At 35.5% G+C, this 18,832-nt stretch overlaps 2 protein-coding genes and 1 pseudogene across 2 annotated transcripts in view; 1 reads left to right on the top strand and 2 right to left on the bottom strand.

The window, feature by feature from the left end:
* Positions 1–548: 548 nt before the first annotated feature.
* LOC141815669 (uncharacterized) lies at positions 549–2,677 on the bottom strand. The gene has a single exon (XM_074703622.1). It carries the CDS (start codon positions 2,485–2,487, stop codon positions 589–591), a length of 1,899 nt encoding a protein of 632 aa, XP_074559723.1. The 5' UTR covers positions 2,488–2,677; the 3' UTR covers positions 549–588.
* Positions 2,678–3,748: 1,071 nt separating this feature from the next.
* LOC141815149 (uncharacterized) lies at positions 3,749–6,896 on the top strand (annotated as a pseudogene).
* A 975-nt stretch (positions 6,897–7,871) lies between these two features.
* The window catches only part of LOC141814603 (ADP-ribosylation factor GTPase-activating protein AGD3-like), a 28,167-nt gene continuing 17,206 nt past the window's right edge, over positions 7,872–18,832 (bottom strand). Inside the window, exons 7-19 of the mRNA XM_074702541.1 lie at positions 18,628–18,693; positions 18,457–18,504; positions 18,254–18,349; positions 18,144–18,185; positions 16,919–17,134; positions 16,698–16,829; positions 16,354–16,578; positions 16,064–16,150; positions 15,645–15,983; positions 13,859–14,001; positions 13,679–13,775; positions 12,135–12,634; positions 7,872–8,440 (exon numbers count right to left, since the gene is read on the bottom strand). Coding sequence (XP_074558642.1) covers positions 8,323–8,440; positions 12,135–12,634; positions 13,679–13,775; positions 13,859–14,001; positions 15,645–15,983; positions 16,064–16,150; positions 16,354–16,578; positions 16,698–16,829; positions 16,919–17,134; positions 18,144–18,185; positions 18,254–18,349; positions 18,457–18,504; positions 18,628–18,693 — 2,109 coding nt within the window. The 3' untranslated portion in view covers positions 7,872–8,322. The remainder of the gene's footprint in view (positions 8,441–12,134; positions 12,635–13,678; positions 13,776–13,858; positions 14,002–15,644; positions 15,984–16,063; positions 16,151–16,353; positions 16,579–16,697; positions 16,830–16,918; positions 17,135–18,143; positions 18,186–18,253; positions 18,350–18,456; positions 18,505–18,627; positions 18,694–18,832) is intronic.

Raw genomic sequence — 18,832 nt, 5'->3', positions numbered from 1 at the left:
CATCAACATGATGCACAAAAATTGACATAAAAATTAAACTCCAAATGGCAAAATAAAAGCTAACCTGCTAAGTTTGTCGAACCGGATAAGCCTCCCTAATATAAAAAAAAAACTATCTATTCCACCATCATCGTAAAAAGAGGCTTAGCTATGAAACCCAACTGCAAATGAATCAAAATCAAATTAGCATTTGTCATCAAAATGGGAAACAAAATATTCTCAAGAATAGAAGACTAAAAAAATAAGATATGTTGAATGAAATCAAAACTCAAAAAAATAGACAATAAGAAATGATGCACAAAAACTGACATAAAAATTAAACTCCAAATGACAAAATAAAAGCTAACCTGCTAAGTTTGTCCAACCGGATAAGCCTCCCTAATATAAAAAAAAGCTATCTATTCCACCATCATCATAAAAAGATGCTTAGCTATGAAACCCAACTGCAAATGAATCAAAATCAAATTAGCATTTGTCATCAAAATGGGAAACAAAATATTCCCAAGAATAGAAGACTAAAAAAATAAGATATGTTGAATGAAATCAAAACTCAAAAAAATAAATGCAAAATATTATAAAATAATTACCTTATAATTGTTCTTTTCGGGTCTTCATATTTTGAAACCTTTGTATAATAGCATCATTATCAACCGTTAGAAATATTTCTTTCTCCACATAGACAATAAGACTATCATTCATCCAATCATCACTCATCCGATTGCGCAACTTGTCTTTCACAATTCGCATGGCAGAAAATACTCTCTCTACCGTCGCAGTCGCAACAGGTAAAATTAATGCCAATGTCAAAAGCTTAAAAACCAATGGATACACCATACTTTTCTTTGACATAACTAACTTCTCTGAAAGATCACCAAGGCCTTTCAATCCTTGAAATGCTTTGTTAGAACGCATATCACATATATAAGTTTCAAGTTGATCATCAAGTATAAGGAGATCAAATCTTGAGAAATCTTGTGGATAAAACTCAGCCAGTTTCAACAATTTTTGCTTGTCAAAAGCCAAAAAAGAATTTTGTGGACACAAACAAGCTATACAAAGAAGTAACTCTGTACTTGCCACTGAGAAACGATCATTTAACTCTTGAAGTTGCATATCAATAACACCATAGAATAAATCAACTCGATAATGATGTAAATTTGTCACTTCTGGTGGATTACGATGGGGACGACCACGTGGTGCCCAACGTGTGAACATATCATCCATTTTGAGACAATCAATGTAATGATTTTGACAAAAATGGTGAACTTTCTCTAAAAATGAATCCCAACCATTATCTCTCATATTTTGAAGTCGTTGTTTGCATACTTGAACCAAATCCATTGCATTTACAATATCCTGATCTTTCTTTTGTAATGATGCTGACAATTCATTCGAAATCCCTAAGACCTGTTTCATCAAGTGTAAATTGAATACAAAATCGAATGAAAGTATTGACTCCAATAAATTATATGCCTCGATTTTTTGATCAGGGGAACTGGAATCATCATCTGAAATCATTTCAAGCACATCACTAACAACAGAGAACATAGAAATCAAACTGATCAAAGAATTGTAATGTGACCCCCAACGTGTATCCCCAGCACGTTGAAGGGTAGTTTCTTGATTAAGTCCCCGACCACTTGAAATTTCACCCCTATCCAATGCCTCAACAATAAAATCTGAATGTTTCTCCTTAAGAAGATCAGAACGTTTGCAGGATGATCCAACAACATTGACCACATCACCAACAATACGAAAAAAATTAGAAATCAGAAGATTTTTCTTGGCCACAGCAATAAGAGCTAGTTGAAGTTGATGAGCAAAGCAATGTATGTAAAATGCACATGGGTTCTCATTTAAAATGAGTGCTTTTAGACCATTGAATTTACCTTGCATATTACTTGCTCCATCATAACCCTGTCCTCTCAACTTAGATATGCTCAAATTATATCTAGAGAACATCTTATCAATAGCAGCTTTAAGTGAAAGTGTTGTAGTACTAGTAACATGTTCAATTCCGATAAAACGCTCATTTACATGCCCACTACTATCCACATAGCGCAAAACAACTGACATTTGCTCCTTTGTTGACACATCACGAGATTCATCAACTAAAATAGAGAATAATGAATCACCAAGATCTCTAATAATAACATTAATTGTTTCAGTTGCACAAGCACTTACTATATCCTTCTGAATATCAGGTGATGTTAACTTGCAATTTTTAGGAGCATTTTTCAATATCACATCATTAATTTCTTTGTTATGAGCACCTAAAAACTCCAGTTGAATAAGAAAGTTACCCGGATTAAGAGAACCTTCAGTCTCATCATGACCCCGAAATGAATTCCCTTGTCGCAATAAAACTCTAATACAATCAATTGAAGCATTAAGACGAATACGATAATCATTCCGCATTTGCTTTGATTGTTTGTGCAAAATTGATTGAATATGTGCATCTTGATTCATCAAAGCTTCACAATCCATTCGAGCTTTATGATGTTCACTATCATGTTGGCCAACATGAATGTTTAATCTATCTTTACTCTTCCAATTTGTGAATCCTTCACTAACAAAAGTCTCCCCTCCTGCTTGTTTTCCTTTAGTTGTTTTGAAGAGATAGCAATATAAACAATATGCGGCATCTTTTTCTATACTATATTCCAACCAATCACCAAATTCCTTAAACCAAGAAGGATTGAACCGTCTAAATTGACTTACTCCAAATTTTCATTTTGGGAATTCATAACATGAAGGTTGACATGGACCTTTTTGCAAATATATCCTTCGAACTTGATCCCTAATGTTAGCATTATAAGAACAAATTGGAATCCTTAATCCAGGATCTGTCGGTAATTGTGAAAAATCAAATTCAACTGTGACATCTCCAATATTTTATTCTTCTAATTCTAGAGCTTTCCTTTTGAAAAATCTATGCATTGTTGACATAATATTTTCCTAAGATCAATAAATAAATAAATAAACAACAATTCACACTTAAATAAATAATAAATTAACAATTAGGAAAATCTGGTAACATTGAAGTCTTGAAGAATAGGAAAAGATGAAGATTGAAGCATCCCTAGTTTGCAAACACAAATTCTGTATTTGTTTGCTAATTCTATTTCTACTGTTGTAGTATTATACTAGAAATTATGACACTGTTAAGTGTTAACTCAGTCTTCAGATTTGAAAACTAGATCAATTTAGGTTTGGGGAATTGATATCATTTCAGAATTGTTTGATAATTATATGATTTTAAATATAAGAAGTTGAATTCCTACCATTTTCTCTCTTAAACTGGAACTGTATTACAATTGGAGTTTTTAATTCAAAACTAATCTAATAATGAAAATTTCTTCCCATCAGGAATTGATGCCGAACTAGCTGTACTATGTAGGTTGTTGAAATGAAGATTGAAGAATAAAAGAGATTAAGAGGGAATCACTCAATCACCTAGAGACTAGAGGCTTGAGTAAAATCGAGCCCTCTTTTTATTTTTACAGAATAGGAAAAATTGTTTAGGGTTAAGGCCTAAGGGTTACTGGGTTAGTGGGTTACCTACTTACCTTGGCTTGTTGAGTTTTGTGGTCATGTGGAGTGCGGCGGCAGACGCAGTCGGGACAACCCACAGGCGGTAGCAGTGGAGGAAGAAGAAGTCGAAGAGGAGGCGACGCCGGCACGCCGCGACGGGGGATGAGGCGTCGAGGCCACGGGGGCAGCCGGTAGGGGATTTCGACGTGGCACAATGGCACAAGTGTTCCTCACTTCCTCTGGCTATGTGCGATTTTGGCGTCACAGCGTGGTCGGGGACAGTGGACACAGGGTTGGGTTGTCGTTCAATGAGAAGGGGCGAAAAAGAAGAAAAGGAATGAAGTAATTAGGGCAAAAAAATATATAATATTAGTACTAATATTTTTTTTGATTCGGGAGCTCCGCCTCTGATTAGACCAACGTCTACTATTCTATTTTGAAAATACATCTTTATCCACACCACTCGGAAGAATTTGGGAGGGACTTTCACCGCACGGCGAGGCTGAAAATCTGTGCAAGAATAGTTAAAGCGCTTGGCAAAATCTGTGCTTGGAACAATAGAATAAGCAATAAATGTCATCTGAATATAAATAAAATTGCATATGTTCCCCTCCATAGTAATAATAAAAAAATAATTTAAAAAAAAATGAAGACGCCTGTCAAATGGAATCACGAACCGCTTCGACTTATTGAAAGTCGGTCCGACCGGTCACAACGGTGGGCTAACGAACCAGCCACTCGTCCTCATCCGCGCTATTGTTTGTTACCGTCAGGCGTGGCACACGCATCTGCGGCCTAGAACTTCGTGTGGGCCCCACAATTTACGCAACTGAAATGACCAATCAGAGGGGAGCTGAAATGGACCCCGTATTGTTTAGCGAATCGTTTCCAATTGGCAACGTAGTAATGTTTTGGGGCGTCTGGGATGAGGAATTTAATCTCTTTTTTTTGTTCTTCCTCTCTCTCTCTCTCTCGTGATTGAATCGAAAGTAGAAAGTAGTAGAGTGGTAAGAGCACAGTCCGGACGTCTCCGCTCGCTAGGTTTCTGAATTTTGTTATTGGTTCTCGGAAAATTATCGTTGATTCTGCCTGCTTCCCGATTGCCGTCGGGTCAGTTTTGCTTCTGTGTTAGACATGGCGTGGAATTTAACGGGGAAAGAATGTGTGCCGTGAAAGGGGCACCTGTTTGCTTTCTATATGATGGTTTCATCGCCTTCTAGTTTGTAGTTGCCGCCTCTGCTCATTTCTTTCTCATATTTGGAGTATGTGAGAAGCTGCATCTATTGCGAGATTCTTAATAAAATTTTATTTTTGTTGATATTGATTCATCTTTTTGAGAGATGGTCGGCGGTTATCGATCTTTCAGTGAAGAATTGCTACACTGTTCGCGCATTTGAGTCGACCCTACCAGATTGTATTAGTTTTTGCAGCTATAATTTGGATGGAGTACATGCAGAAAGCACAAATTGCAATGGTATTGGAAATTTTCATCTTTCATTTTGGAATTAAAGATCCAAAAAAAAGAGATTGGTTGTTTGAATACAAAACTTCCATCATTGAAGCTTCAGACTTTCAAGGCCTGAAGATTGAGTCTAATGATTCAAATGATAGCTAGGTTATTACCTAATTTACCACATGTTGTCCAGAAACCTGCATTTAGGGTAGTTGGCTTTCAACCAGGCCGGTTGAGTTCCTCTACCAGCGGATTTGAGAATCATAGTTCTTCTGTAAATTTAAATAATTCAATCTATTCCCACGGAATCCAACCAGACAGGCGGTTGTTATCTCATCTGAATAGTCAGAGCACTTAGGGATCAATTCCATGGCATTTAATTTGCTAGATAATGATTCTGTTGATTCTCAAGCTTGTGAGTTTGGTAGGAATTATAGTCTGTTTCCCTCACAAGATCTTAAGAAATTAAATGTTGGAGTTTCTCAGCTTATTCCAGATTGCCCCTTTTCAAAAAGCTCCTATCTTCAAAATACTACAGATATTAGTACATTGAGGAATAACCTTTTCACTGATGGCCTTGTCCTTGATAAGGGATCTTTCACTCATTCTCATCGTGCATGGGAAGTTAATCCTAGTAATCATAGGAATAATCAAGCTAAGACTTTCAACTGGTACATTTGCTATTTCTCCAGAGAAGGTAAACAATTTCCCAATCTCCTCTGGGTCCTAGATGGGTTGAAAGAATGAAAAATAAGGGAGTCCAGAGGGGCATCAAAAAGGATTTAGTAAGTAAAGGCTATTCAAGGAGCAAATTATGCAAGTAAAACCAAAACAATGCCTTTGCATGAAGAGATTGATTCTAGGATGCCCACTACATTTAAAGAAGCTAACATATTGCATGATGAAATCAATACATTTTCTCCTGTTAGCAGTGACCATAAGAGCTTGAATGGTGATCCTCAACCCATTCCTGCAATAATCCACTGCATGAATCATGTTAGAGGATCATGTGTATCACATTTGCAGAGGTCTTTGGTTGGGTGGTTCATTTGAAGAGCCCCTCTTATCTGGTCGATTCTCATCTGGAAAAGTTTGTCAGGTACCAGATCAAATCTCTACTTCATTAAGCTGATGCTTAACGCTAGAGATTTCTTAAGGTTTAGAACTATAGCACATTGTTATTGTGTTTGACTATTTGCTTGTAAATATTGGCAGGCACTGGCGGTAGCTTTTCACCAGTCTCAGAAGCTTCCTTTCTCAGTGATCAGTGTTGATGATAATAGCTCACTATTATACCATGCATCAATTGATATTGCTGGTGCCTTGCCATCTAATGTTGCGTCTACAACTGAACTGAAATCCAGTGACAATGGTCAGAGTGTCACGGTAGAGTCTAGTCCATTTGTTGCGGTTCACCTCCTTTGTTTCATAGAGATGTAGGATCGATTGCTAAGAATGATACTTTTGGCTTTCAGGTTGCATGGGCAAAGATACTGAGCGTTATGACCTGACTACTAATTCACCGGAAGGAAGAAACTCAGAGCTTTTTCCCTCTCAAAACCGTCATGGATTACCAAATGATTTTGATTATAGCACAATTCCTAGAGCAATTGAAGAGGATAGTTCCAAGACTCCCTAGCTAGCAATGAATATGATCATATCCCTTCAAAGATCAATGATAACACTGCCGGTGCTCCATGTTATGCACTTCATCTGTGCTTTTATGCCCCACTCCTAGGCAATCAACCAGTTCGTTGAGCAAATCTGATCCAAATTCTGTCCCTCAATAAAAGTTGATGCCATGGAAGGGCGACATTTCTATTTGTATAATGACCTCAGGATTGTGTTTCCACAACAGTACTCGCACTCGGATACAGACAAGGTCACAAGGGTAAGGTATGAACTCTAAAGAAAAAGTGATAATTCTTCTAGCTCAGAATCCATTCCATCTTCTCAGAATGTGAAACCAATAAATTTAAGGTGTTCTGTTTGTATTCGCCTCTTATTAAATTTATTTCATTTAATTTATGTTAAATTTATTTAATTGTTGAAACTAACGTTTATCTTTGTAAAGTTGGATAAGAGATCCAGTTTTATTTACAAGAGCAAATCACCCTCTCTCCTCTTGTCGGTCCACATCGATCCAACAATCCCAACCTAGCCAGCGCATACATTCCATTGTCAAAACTTTTTCTACTGTGAACATTATATGGAGATGAGGAATGCAACTCTAGAACCTTTGCTTACACAATTAGGTTCATGATTTGTCCTTCCCAAGGTTATATCAAGTCTATTGTTTTCATTGCTGCAATTGCAGTAGTTCTAGGCTGGCCAAATAGCATGGTAATTGCTCGTTTGTAGAAAGGCTTAGTATACTATTAATCGCACCTTAATAACATTCATAATTCAATAAAAAAAATTAACAATTTTTATACCTTCACTATTTAAAAGTTTAATTAATTTTTAATCATATAAAATTATTTTATTTTATTTATATTTTTTATTGATCCAGATGGTCAACCATTTTTTATTGATCCAGATGGTCATTACCTGAATACCATAATAGTAGAGCGTCTCTTATCTATCAACTAGTAGCCCTTCTTGCTATTCAACAAGAAAAACATGTACTATTTCATTAGAGTAGCCAACTCAATACAATATTATTGGGAAGAGCTTAATTTTAAGAGTTATTCTCCTAATAGAGAACTTACCACAATAGACTCTTAAAAATTTTAAAATTAAGTTCCCAATGTATATTATAAACACATGCCATACTCACCATGTCATTAATCTGCCAGATGAATTGGCAACCTTAATAATGACTTGAGGGGCAAACTGATAAGAAATTGAAATTTTTTAGTTTTTTGACATTGTGAACAATCACTTTGAATTGTCAGAATTTTGCAATAATTGCACTTCCAAACTAAAACTTTCATAGAGCAAGTCCACATATACAAAGCTCATCAGTCAAAATGATATTTAATAACTGGGAGGATCAACAAATATATTTTCTAAATAAGGAGAACAAGTTAATCGAAAACAAACACGAAGAAAATGCACAGAAAACCAACATCACCCATCCAAATACGAGCACTACCAAACCTGACAAATACCTGTCTGTTGCAGAATCCCTACCATGAAGAGCAAGGGACGAGCTAAAAGAATGTGCAAGCATCTTTTGGTACGAGGAATAATCCATCTGATCCACTCTGAGGGGTGATTTAGCTGCAATACTTAAAGAAATATCTAAAGTTGCAGTTCACAACTGCTTGACCCTTCCGTTGGCGCAAGATCTTTGTGGTTCTGGGCCTTCCGACAGCTTGGACATGAGATTGCTATCTGTTAGGGTCCTCCAGGAGAATAAGTATCTCATCGTCATCAAGGTTGCCAGCTTCAAGTGCATACTGAAGGGGAGTTTTACCATCTTCGTCCATAGCGTGTGGATCAGCACCCCTGTGATTCGATAAAGCTGTTAGCCAGTTGGATGAAATTTAATGGTGAATGTTTCCTCTAAAAGAATGAAAAAGTAGTCCATATATATATATAATATTTATAGATCGAACACATGCAATTTAAGTATGTCTGTCTCCAAGTTTACAACACCACAAAATAAACATCTTACTATAGCTTTATGTATTTGAAAATATTTCTAAAATTTGATAGTAGTAATCATAAATACTTTTGTTATTTCTAGTGAGAAATATTCAAACAACAACAACAATGCTTTATCCCACTAGATGGGGTCAGCTATATGGATCCTTCTAGCTCTATCCTCTACTATATCATCATTTATATTTAAATAAATTTTATCTTGTTTTATAGTTGCTAGCTAAGTTTTTTTTTGTCTTCTTCTTCCTCGTTTAATGTGCACATTTGTTATAATTTCACATCGCCTAACTGGAACATCTATTGGTCATCTACGTATATGTTCGTACCATCTTAAACGTGTCTCCCGAAGTTTTCCCTCAACAGATGCAATCCCGACTTTCTCTTTAATATTTTCATTCTTATCTTATCCATTCTTGTATATCCGCATATTCACCTTAACATCCTCATATCTGCAACTCTTATTTTCTACTCATGTGCTCGAATCATAACCAACATTTAGCTTCATACAACATAGCAGGTTCAACCGCCGTTTTGTAAAACTTTTCTTTAAATCTTAAAGATACTTTATGATCACAAAGAACACCTAACGCTCTACTTCATTTCAACCATCCCTATTGTATTTTATGTAAAACAACTCTCTCAATCCCTCCCTTCTTTTGCAAAAATGATCCTAAATATTTAAAACTCTCAGTCATAGACAATTCGTCATCTCCTATCTTAACAATTGTCTCATTATGTCTAATATTGTTAACTTAAATTTCATATATTCTGTCTTACTCTACTAAGTTTAAAACCTTTCATTTCTAACGTTTCCCATCAAAATTCGAGTTTAACATTTATTCCTTCACGTGTCTCATATATCAAAACAATATCATGTGCAAACAACATACACTACGGTACTAAACTTAAATTTCATATATTCTATGTTACTCTACTAAGCCTAAAACCTTTTATTTCTAACGTTTCCCGCCAAGATTCGAGTTTAGTATTTATTTCTTTATGTGTCTCATCTATCAAAACAATATCATCTGCAAACAACATGTACAACATGTACTACGGTACTGTACCTTGAATGTATCCAGTGAATTAGTCCATTATTAGTGTAAAAAGATAGGGGCTTAGAGTTAATCCTTGATGTAATCATATCTTTATAAGAAATGTTTCGGTTAATCCATCTGATATCTTCACTCATGTCATTACATCCTTATACATATCCTTAATTAGTTTAATATACGCTATGCTAACTCCTCTCTTTTCTAGAATTCTTTATATAATTTCTCTTAGAATTCTATCATAAGCTTTTTCTAGGTTAACGACTACCATGTGTAAATATTGCTTCTGCTCTTGATACTTGTCAATTAGTTGCTTGAGAAAATATATAACTTCTATTGTCGACCTTCCAAGCATAAATTCAAATTGATTTTCAATCACCGTAGTCTCCTTCCTTAGTCTTTTTTCTATTACTATTTTCCAAAGTTTCATGCTATGACTCATTAGTTTAATACCTCGGTAGTTTGCACAATTTTATACGTCTCCTTTATTCTTATATAGTTTGTAAATTTTTTTTAGTTTTCAATATGAAGTCGAATAACTTTGTAAATCATTCAATACCTTATTTCCCAAGACACTTTCATACCTCTATCGGAATATCATCTGATCCAACTGCTTTTCCATTTTACATCTCATTTAAAGCTTACTCTACTTCTGAAGTTTGAATTCTACGATAAAAATTTAAATTTCTATACTCATGTGGCCTACTTAAATTATCTAAGTTAAATTGGTCATCTAAACCTTCATTAAAAAGTTGATAAAAATCTCTCTTCCATCACTCTTTTATTTCATCATCATTTATTAGTACCCTATTGCATTCATCTTTAATACAACTTATTTGGATAAGATCTCTTATCTTCTCTCTCGCTTCAGATATTCTGTAAATGTCTCTGTCTCCTTTTATATCCAATTTTAAATATAAACGTTCAAAAGTTTTATTCTTAGCTTTATTCATTGCTTTCTTGGCTAATATATATATATTTAAAATTTTTCTCATTCTTACAAGTATATAATTCCTTATAGACTGTTCATTTTTTCTTCACCTCCTATATTTTCTCATTCCACCATCAAGATTCTTTACTTGGTGATGCATGTCTCATTGACTCACCAAGTACACTCTTAATTACTATTTTCAACTTTGATATCATATTATTGCATGTCGTATTCGAATCGTCGTATATTTCTTCTAATATTTATATTCTTATCCTCTCCTTAAATATATTTTGTTTTTCATCTTTTAACTTTCACAATTTAATTTTAAGAGTCGTGCATATTTTTTTTCTATTGATATTATATTTGAGATGTATATCAAACACTACTAACCTATATTAGGTAGTTAAATTTTCTCCAGGGATAAACTTAAATCTTTACAAATCTTTCTATCATATGCTATCGCAAAATCCAATATAATTTTCACTACTTCATTTCGTGTTCAAAGAAAGCCAAAAAAAAAGGGCTGCAAAATTAGGAAAATATTTTGCATGGTATCTGAAGAGCTGCAAACTGCCTTGATAGTGGTTCTCAAAGTTCTCCCAAGACTTATCTCCAAGTTTTTAATGAAGAAAATCACTAATTTCTTGCATCAATTGCCACTATGTTCATTATTGGTTAATAAGGATAAAGATGGCTGACAGTATAGGTAACAGAAACTGCTAGCAAACTATTTCCATTGCAAGAATGCATCAGAATAGGAAAGGAAGCAGTATTCTTATGTGTAGGATTCCAACTGCCATAGGGATAATATCCTAGAAGCTATGGTTTATACAAGTATACAAACAAGAAAAATCATTTCAAAACATAGCAAAGAGCTCCTTGGAGTTGTATGACCTTTTACTGAAATACTCTAATACTTGGACTCTTAATTTGTCCCTTCAGTATCAATGCCAGGCATTGATAGGCGAACACTGGAACTTCAAGTGGACACACGAGTGTCATTGGTTGTGTAAAAATTTTTAGGACCAACCTTGTGGTACACTTAGATCCACATTTTTGCTGGATACTCAGAGCAGAGTCTGCGTAACATAATTGAAGTACTGAACTGAACTGCAAATGGTAAACTTTCTCTGAGAGAAGTCATTTGTTTGGCAACATAATGCTACCAATATGTTTAGAAATAGGTCATGACACGCTATTTTTTATGTTGAACATGTATCTCCGGCAAAAAAATACTAAAAGAACAATGAAGACAGTGAATGGTTACAGCTTTGTCATGTTTCGGTGCTAGATCTTAATGTTTTGTAGAAACTAATTGCAGTTATTCTATCCTTATCCAGATGGTCATAAATTATCTAGAGATGAAGTGCAGGAACAAGCTTAGGCTCTGACGATTTTGTATAAGGGCACCTATTATTTGTAAGATAATATTCAGTAGTTTATTTAGCCAGTAACAAAGTAGAAAAAGCAACAGGTATTTGAAAAATAACTGCAATGAGTCATGTTTCAGACAAGATACTGTCATGAATTCAAGTACATGAGTAAGACAAATCACCTTGTCAGTAGTAATTTGGCTAATAAATGTCTGCCTCTGAGAATACAATGGTGAAGTGGTGTCCTTCCCTTCACATCAGTGGAATTAACATTAGCACCATACTGTAGGAGGAGCTCTACCATGCCCATATCTGAAGTTACGCAAGCAAGATGAAGTAAAGTGAAGCCTTCAAAGCATTCATCCAATTCATATCTGTTGTCACTATTGCCTGCTGAGCTAATAGAAGTCATAGTAGAAGACTTATGCATGGTATCACTTAATAAGCAGCTAGAACTGCAATCTAGCACAGCAGTCGGTTGATCTTGTAGAAGCATAGCTTTTGCGAGAGTCAAAGAAGAGTTTGCAGATGCCAAACCATAAACGATATGCACACCAGCATCTGAAGCCACGATATGGTGATAGACTGCTTTCTTGTCATTAGCACAGACACTGTCCCACATCTGTTGTGCTATTGAAATCTGATCTCCTGCTGTTTTTTGAACAAAAAGTTTATCTGCATACTGGTGGGATAAAAGACGTATCAGTATTTTATTGGACCTTTTTCTCTCATTAAAAGTTCTTAAAGTAAGAACTGGAAAATGGAGATTCAAAATCGAAGAAATCTTAAGCACTGAATGAAAAATAGTTAATGATTCTGAATCCAAATACATGCATGCAGACCTAAGAATTTGAGGGTACATAATTGAACAAAGAGATTATATTGCAACCAATCTAGAAGTAAAATGAATATAAAAATGACTTTAGAATATCACATCTTGGCACAGCTAAAAATTTAGAATTCCATAATTTAAGATAAATAAAAAGCATATTCACTTCTCAGATGTGATAGCTTCTAGAGAGAACAAGTTTGTATGGAATCTCTGCAAACAATGTCAGACCGGCCAAAACCAACTTTCCCAGCAATTTCCTATTTCCCCAAACAATTCTTGGAATTCATTTTGTAAATTTAATGGAAAGTGAACTCTTCCATTTTGAGTAAGATGAAAATGTGAAAATTTTCAACTTTTCCCAAATAACAAACAACGGAATGCAATATATAAGTCTTGATGTCAAATCAAGTCAAATTATCTTTGTGCACTCTGAAAACTTGTGGGGTCCTAGACTTTGCATGCCCTAGTGAAGTATGTGTATGCAGTAACCTTGGAACTAAACTAGACTGGGAAAGGGCACGAGCAGGAATGTCTGTTTCAAACTGCTAGAATAATGAAAGTAAAGGAATTCATAAATCACCTAAGAAACACGACCAGCTGATGAAGGTTGCCATGGTAAACTATAGTCAAAGCCTTTCTCATATTTCCACTAAATTCGAGTTAACAAATTTAGTTGCTTCATCTGATAAATGTTAGCAATTATTATTATCATAATGAAAAATTATTGTGTCAAAATGACTAGAAGTAACATTTTTTTTAAATGTCCAAATAATCCTCAGCACATAAAAGTTCATGAAGGAAAAAGTTTCCAAGTGTCATACATTTTATGGTATGAAAAAAAGGTAAAGCAAAAGGCCTTCTTCCACTTAATGTATCCATAAACATGCATCATACCTTCGCCTGAATGAACTTTTCTTTTACTGTAATTGGATCTGAATGTTTAGGCTTGTTCATAGAGGAATGCTCTTGATTTTTGTTAAGCAAGCAAAAGCTGAACAAAAACATGTTAATAACAACCAGAAACAATGTGAAAAAAAACTAAGAAACTGCAACTGAGGACTGCATTATCATTACCTAGAGACATCCTCTAAGTTCCCGTTACTTATCGATGGTAAAGATTTCTCCCAGATGGAGTTTGCAAATGTGTTACCCAATGATTGAAAGAGATTGATAACAGAAGGCTCCCACACTCTAACATCAAGTGTTAGAGATCTCACCTGCAACAATAAAGATACGTTATCAAAAACACTAATATGTGATCAATCTTTGACCTAAATCTTTCAACGTAAGCCATGTCCAAACAAGAATGATAATTTATTGCAGGCACTCCTTTACCTATGAGGCAGAGATTGAGTTTTAGTAGCCACACCATATCATTAATATGAAATTAATTTCTATCTCTTTGATAATGTAATGAAAGAGAATTATATATTTGACAATTAAGGGCACAATCTTTATAATGAGAAGCATGCAACCTCACATAGCAAACTACTAAAATGTTTGATATGTTTGGAGCTTCATGAATGGGGTGGTTGATGAGAGGAAGAGCCCAAACCAGCCCAAAATAACTCACCAATTCAGAGGAAGGCACCTTCTCAAATAAACATTCAAAGGAAACAAGTACACTCCCGAGTGGAAATAAGGTTCAAGCAAAGGCAACCTGCAGTAATGCTTAATATATGCACACTCAACCCAATGCATAGGTTTAGGCAGTTCTCACACCATGCTGAGGGAGGCAAATTCCAATCCAACAGAAAATGACTAGAAAATTGGGAGGGCAAATAAAGGCACTTGTATTATCCCAGTGGGACTAAGGTTCGAGAGTGGGTGAAAGTGGTTAGTGGTTGTTAAATTCTGGAGGCTTCTGCAAAGGTGATATGTCCTGTGGTAGTCGGTCCAATTGGTTTGGTTCTCTGAGTTGTTGAACCAACAATTTCAACATAACTAAAGCATTAAACATCAGAAGTGACTTAGTGCAAGCAACTGAGCATTTGCTAAAGCTCTAATTAGTAATCTTAGAAAAGAATGATGCTTACAATATGACCCTACTTGCAAACAGTGGACAAGTTCAGCCAGTGGCTCAGTGACATCATGTCAAACTTTTCCCAAGTACATACAATTTGAGCTTTAGTGCTTTTGCATGACATACAAAATACAAAAGACAGCTAAGGATTGCTATATCAGTTGTTTTCCCATTGCAGCAGAGACCAACTTGTTAAAATAACTGCTTACCCAAGGACAAAGTTTACCTTAACATATAAACAACAGGTGACTATTCAGATGCCAAAGTTGGTAATTTTTTGAATTTACACATCACATATTGTACCATTTCTGTATATTCAGACAATAAAATATTAAAATAATTATCTTTATTGAATGTGCAAGGCATACCACACATCGCGGTTCACTGTCGACCAGCTGGGAAAGGATGGTCCACCTCTTGGTCATTGCTCAGACTGGTAAATGTCCATTGTACTCGGTATACTATGGTATCTTAACCTTGTTCTACTCTATCTAAAGGAGAATCCCCAGAAGGTTAATTGCAGTTTTTCTGGTAAATCATAGGTCAGAAAAAAGGTGTAGGTTTCGTCAACATGGGTGTTAGTTATTTATCACTAGGACCTAATTACAAGCATTCTGTCCATGCCTGATTTGAATATACACATCTTTTAAGGTAGGAAACCTTTGTTCAGGTTTTGACAACTAAGAATCATGCAACAGGAAACAATTTAAATTTCATAAACAACTAAAGTTGGAGTAGAAATTTTAGGGCAAGAAGATTCCAACATGCTTGAGTTGTCTAACTTTGAACTCTAGACAAAATTTCATATTGCAAAGATGGTATCAACCCAAGGCTTACCTTCGATATATGCACACCAAGATTCCGGTGAACTCCTGAGCACTCAATGCAAAGAAGAACTCCAAGGTTCAGGGATGCCCAATCAGGTTCAGCAGCTCCACAATCAGCACACATGTTGTTACCACACACTTTCTGCAGTGCATCAATTGGTTTCTCATGCTTCGAGTTGAATCTATGTTGCTGCGAGCTTCTGATAGAACGATCATGATGGCCACTAAAACTGCTCTTTTGAATTGATGAATCTTCATTGACCAACTGATCAAGATCAGTTGAGCTGCTGAATGAGCTACTTTCACTCAGTGCTCTATAATGGCCACCACTTGAAGGGCTTGTAAGACGCTGAAATTTTCCAACAAGAAAAAAAAATCGTGACCCTTGACTAAAAGAACATGCAAGGATAAAAATACTCCATCACAAACCTGTTCAGGTGACTGAGAGCTTAGAAGAGAAGCAATGACACCAGTTATTTTTTCAATCCAATCCATCTGATCCATGGCGCTCTCAGCCTGCACGAACCAAAAACACAGAATAAAGTGAATGAACAGTGCATAATCTTAACATTAATGTAGGTGGCTAAAAAATTGAGTTCAGAAACAACAGATAAGTTCGTTTGGAACAAGCAAAATTAATATGTTCCCCTTACTATAAGCATGTACTATGAATATAAATCAACGAGGAGTTGAAGCTTATTAGATGCCTAAGATTCTACCTGCAAGGTGTAATTCTTTGTTGGAGAAATGATCCTGAAGCAGAAGCGAAGGTCTGACTGCTCTGCATCAACTTTTATTGTTGAAGTTAGCAGGTTGACAGTATGGCGTGCAACAGACTTTTCATCATGCACTCCGCCATGATGATGAGAAGAAAACCAACGACTCAGTAATCCAGAACCATGATCCGATGAGTTCTGACCTCTCAAGGTACAATGGTTACTTCCCTAAAGCACGAAGCACATAAAATGGGCAAGATAAAATTAGATAACACTATCAAGTTAGGCACGGAGATGATAGTATGACTACTTTTTTTAGTAATTATATACAACAGAGATGGACATACAGTAGATCTGTTCCATTGCTTGCGATAATAGTATAACATGCCGCGACTATCAAGAACAAAAAACCTTCTCTTCCAGTCACCTCGTAAGTTTGATGAACGCTTCGAGAGATAACCTTGTCTAATGGTCTGAACCTGAGAACAGGAGAGGATGTTTCAGTGCCAAAATTGCTCTGTAAAACCTAACTGAACAGATTGTCCAGCTCTGAAATCAAGCATGTCACCTTCCCATTTGCAGCTGATTGCATCACTGCTTCTATCATTTTATGGGAACTCCTTCCAATGGCTTGTATACCATCTCCATTAGGAGAATCATGTGACTCATTTGACAACCATCTACTTTCACGGTCAATCTGTCTTTTGAACTCCTGCATCCTTTCTGTAAGTGCTGCTTGTTCATAGTGGGATCTTTCCCTTGATTGCTGTGCATAAGCCAGTACCTTGAACAACCATAGCAGGAATATGATCTTAGACTCCAGCAGCCTCGAAGGATATGAAGGATACTAGAAGTGGAAATTACATATTTACCATGCAATAGAACAGAAGGTAATAATTGGTAGCTAATACATGGGAATGCAACCCCATAAACGTGAATTAAAAAATGTGAGAAGATTCATTTATGAGTAACACTGACAATCAGCACTTTCATGGTCAATGACATGAACTATTGTTTATTCAGAAACATGTTTTGACTGCACTTGGTAAATCATTAAAAGATTTTTCTTCACGGGCATCATTATTTAAACCTACTGGGAGATAATGAAATTCCACTATCAGGTGTCATGAAAAAAGGCATAGAACACCTCAAATGCATCCTTTGCAACTAAGGGAGAAGGGTTCAATTCTATCTAACTCGAGTACATCTATTAAAAATAATTAAAAGGGAATAAATGACTAAACTACAAATTGCAAAAAGGCTTAGCAAAAACACCAAGAATAGAATTAGAGTTTAGACGTTGCTTTAATTCTCAAGGTGGCATGTTTCCAAGTCAGTACTATAACCAGAATTATACTTAGTAGTTGTTGAAGATGTAAATACTATGTTATAGATTTGCTTATGGTGATGATTATTGTACCACAGGCTCAAAATAGGATATCAAAAGACAAATAAATGAATATCAAACAGAAAGAAGAGTCATAATCAGAATGTAACCCTATATAGATGCCTTTGTAGGCTTGTAGCATCAAGATAACATAGTTAGTGATCAACATTCAGTTTTGAAATTGGCAATCAAGATTCAACATCCTGTTTTGGAACTGGCAAACAAGCAGTGCTATTCTATGAACTGATGAGATGCATGAATGAATTTGCTCCACCATTGGGATAATCATACAATAAGTAGAATGATTTTCAAAATAGAATCTGGAACCATAATGCATGACAAAATGTGCAGCAAATTGAAAGAGGAATCATGACTAGAAATTAGAATGTGAATCCTATAGGTCTACCTGGTGGATATATGGCTCCATCTGGTGAAGTAGCTCGTATCCCTGAAATGAAGGTAAGAATAATCATTTGTGAAAATGATGAAAATCCAATAGAGAAACTATTGCATTACTTGCTTGAAGTAACGAAGATGGGCATCCATAGTTCCACTAACAGCCTCCAAAAACTCATATCTCTTCTTTGCCTCTGTGTTAGAAATAGCAGTAACCTAGCAATAATAAGGAAATAAATTATAGTAACATGCATTTGCAACAAGGCATTGTAGGACTTTCTGACTATGAGACTTATGAAAAAATTGTACATAGTAAGATATACCAAATTAAAACGGGCTTGCTCAAATGAAGATCTCGCACTGTAGAGCTCCTGCAACACAGAAACAAAAGTGCTACTTTGGCCACTCAGGAAAAAATGTGCAAAAAATATATATTATATAAAATCATTTTATATTACAAAATCAACTCCAGTACAAAAGATGGCAGTATTTACATCTTCTAAAACTGTTGCTACTTCTGTTCTTGTGCTTTTCTTCAGGGATAGGTACTTTTCACGTGCCTGTGGGAGCATGGGAAAAGCCAGTTTAAAGAGTAATAATAGGATACAAAAGATAATTGACAATAAATAAATCCATCAATTCCACAAGCCACAGATACTGACATCCATTTCATATAAGAGTACAGATAAATGCACATAA

This window comes from Curcuma longa, chromosome 21 (assembly GCF_044706935.1).
Source record: "Curcuma longa cultivar G26 ecotype Majalengka, Jawa Barat chromosome 21, ITB_CL_G26_1.1, whole genome shotgun sequence".
Classification (NCBI taxonomy): domain Eukaryota; kingdom Viridiplantae; phylum Streptophyta; class Magnoliopsida; order Zingiberales; family Zingiberaceae; genus Curcuma; species Curcuma longa.
The sequence above is the reverse complement of the archived record's forward strand: the minus strand, read 5'-3'. Positions and strand labels throughout refer to the sequence as shown.

Coding starts and splice junctions, on each gene's coding strand:
- LOC141815669 (XM_074703622.1), bottom strand. CDS start 2,487: ATGGATTGTGAAGCTTTGATGAATCAAGATGCACATATTCAATCAATT.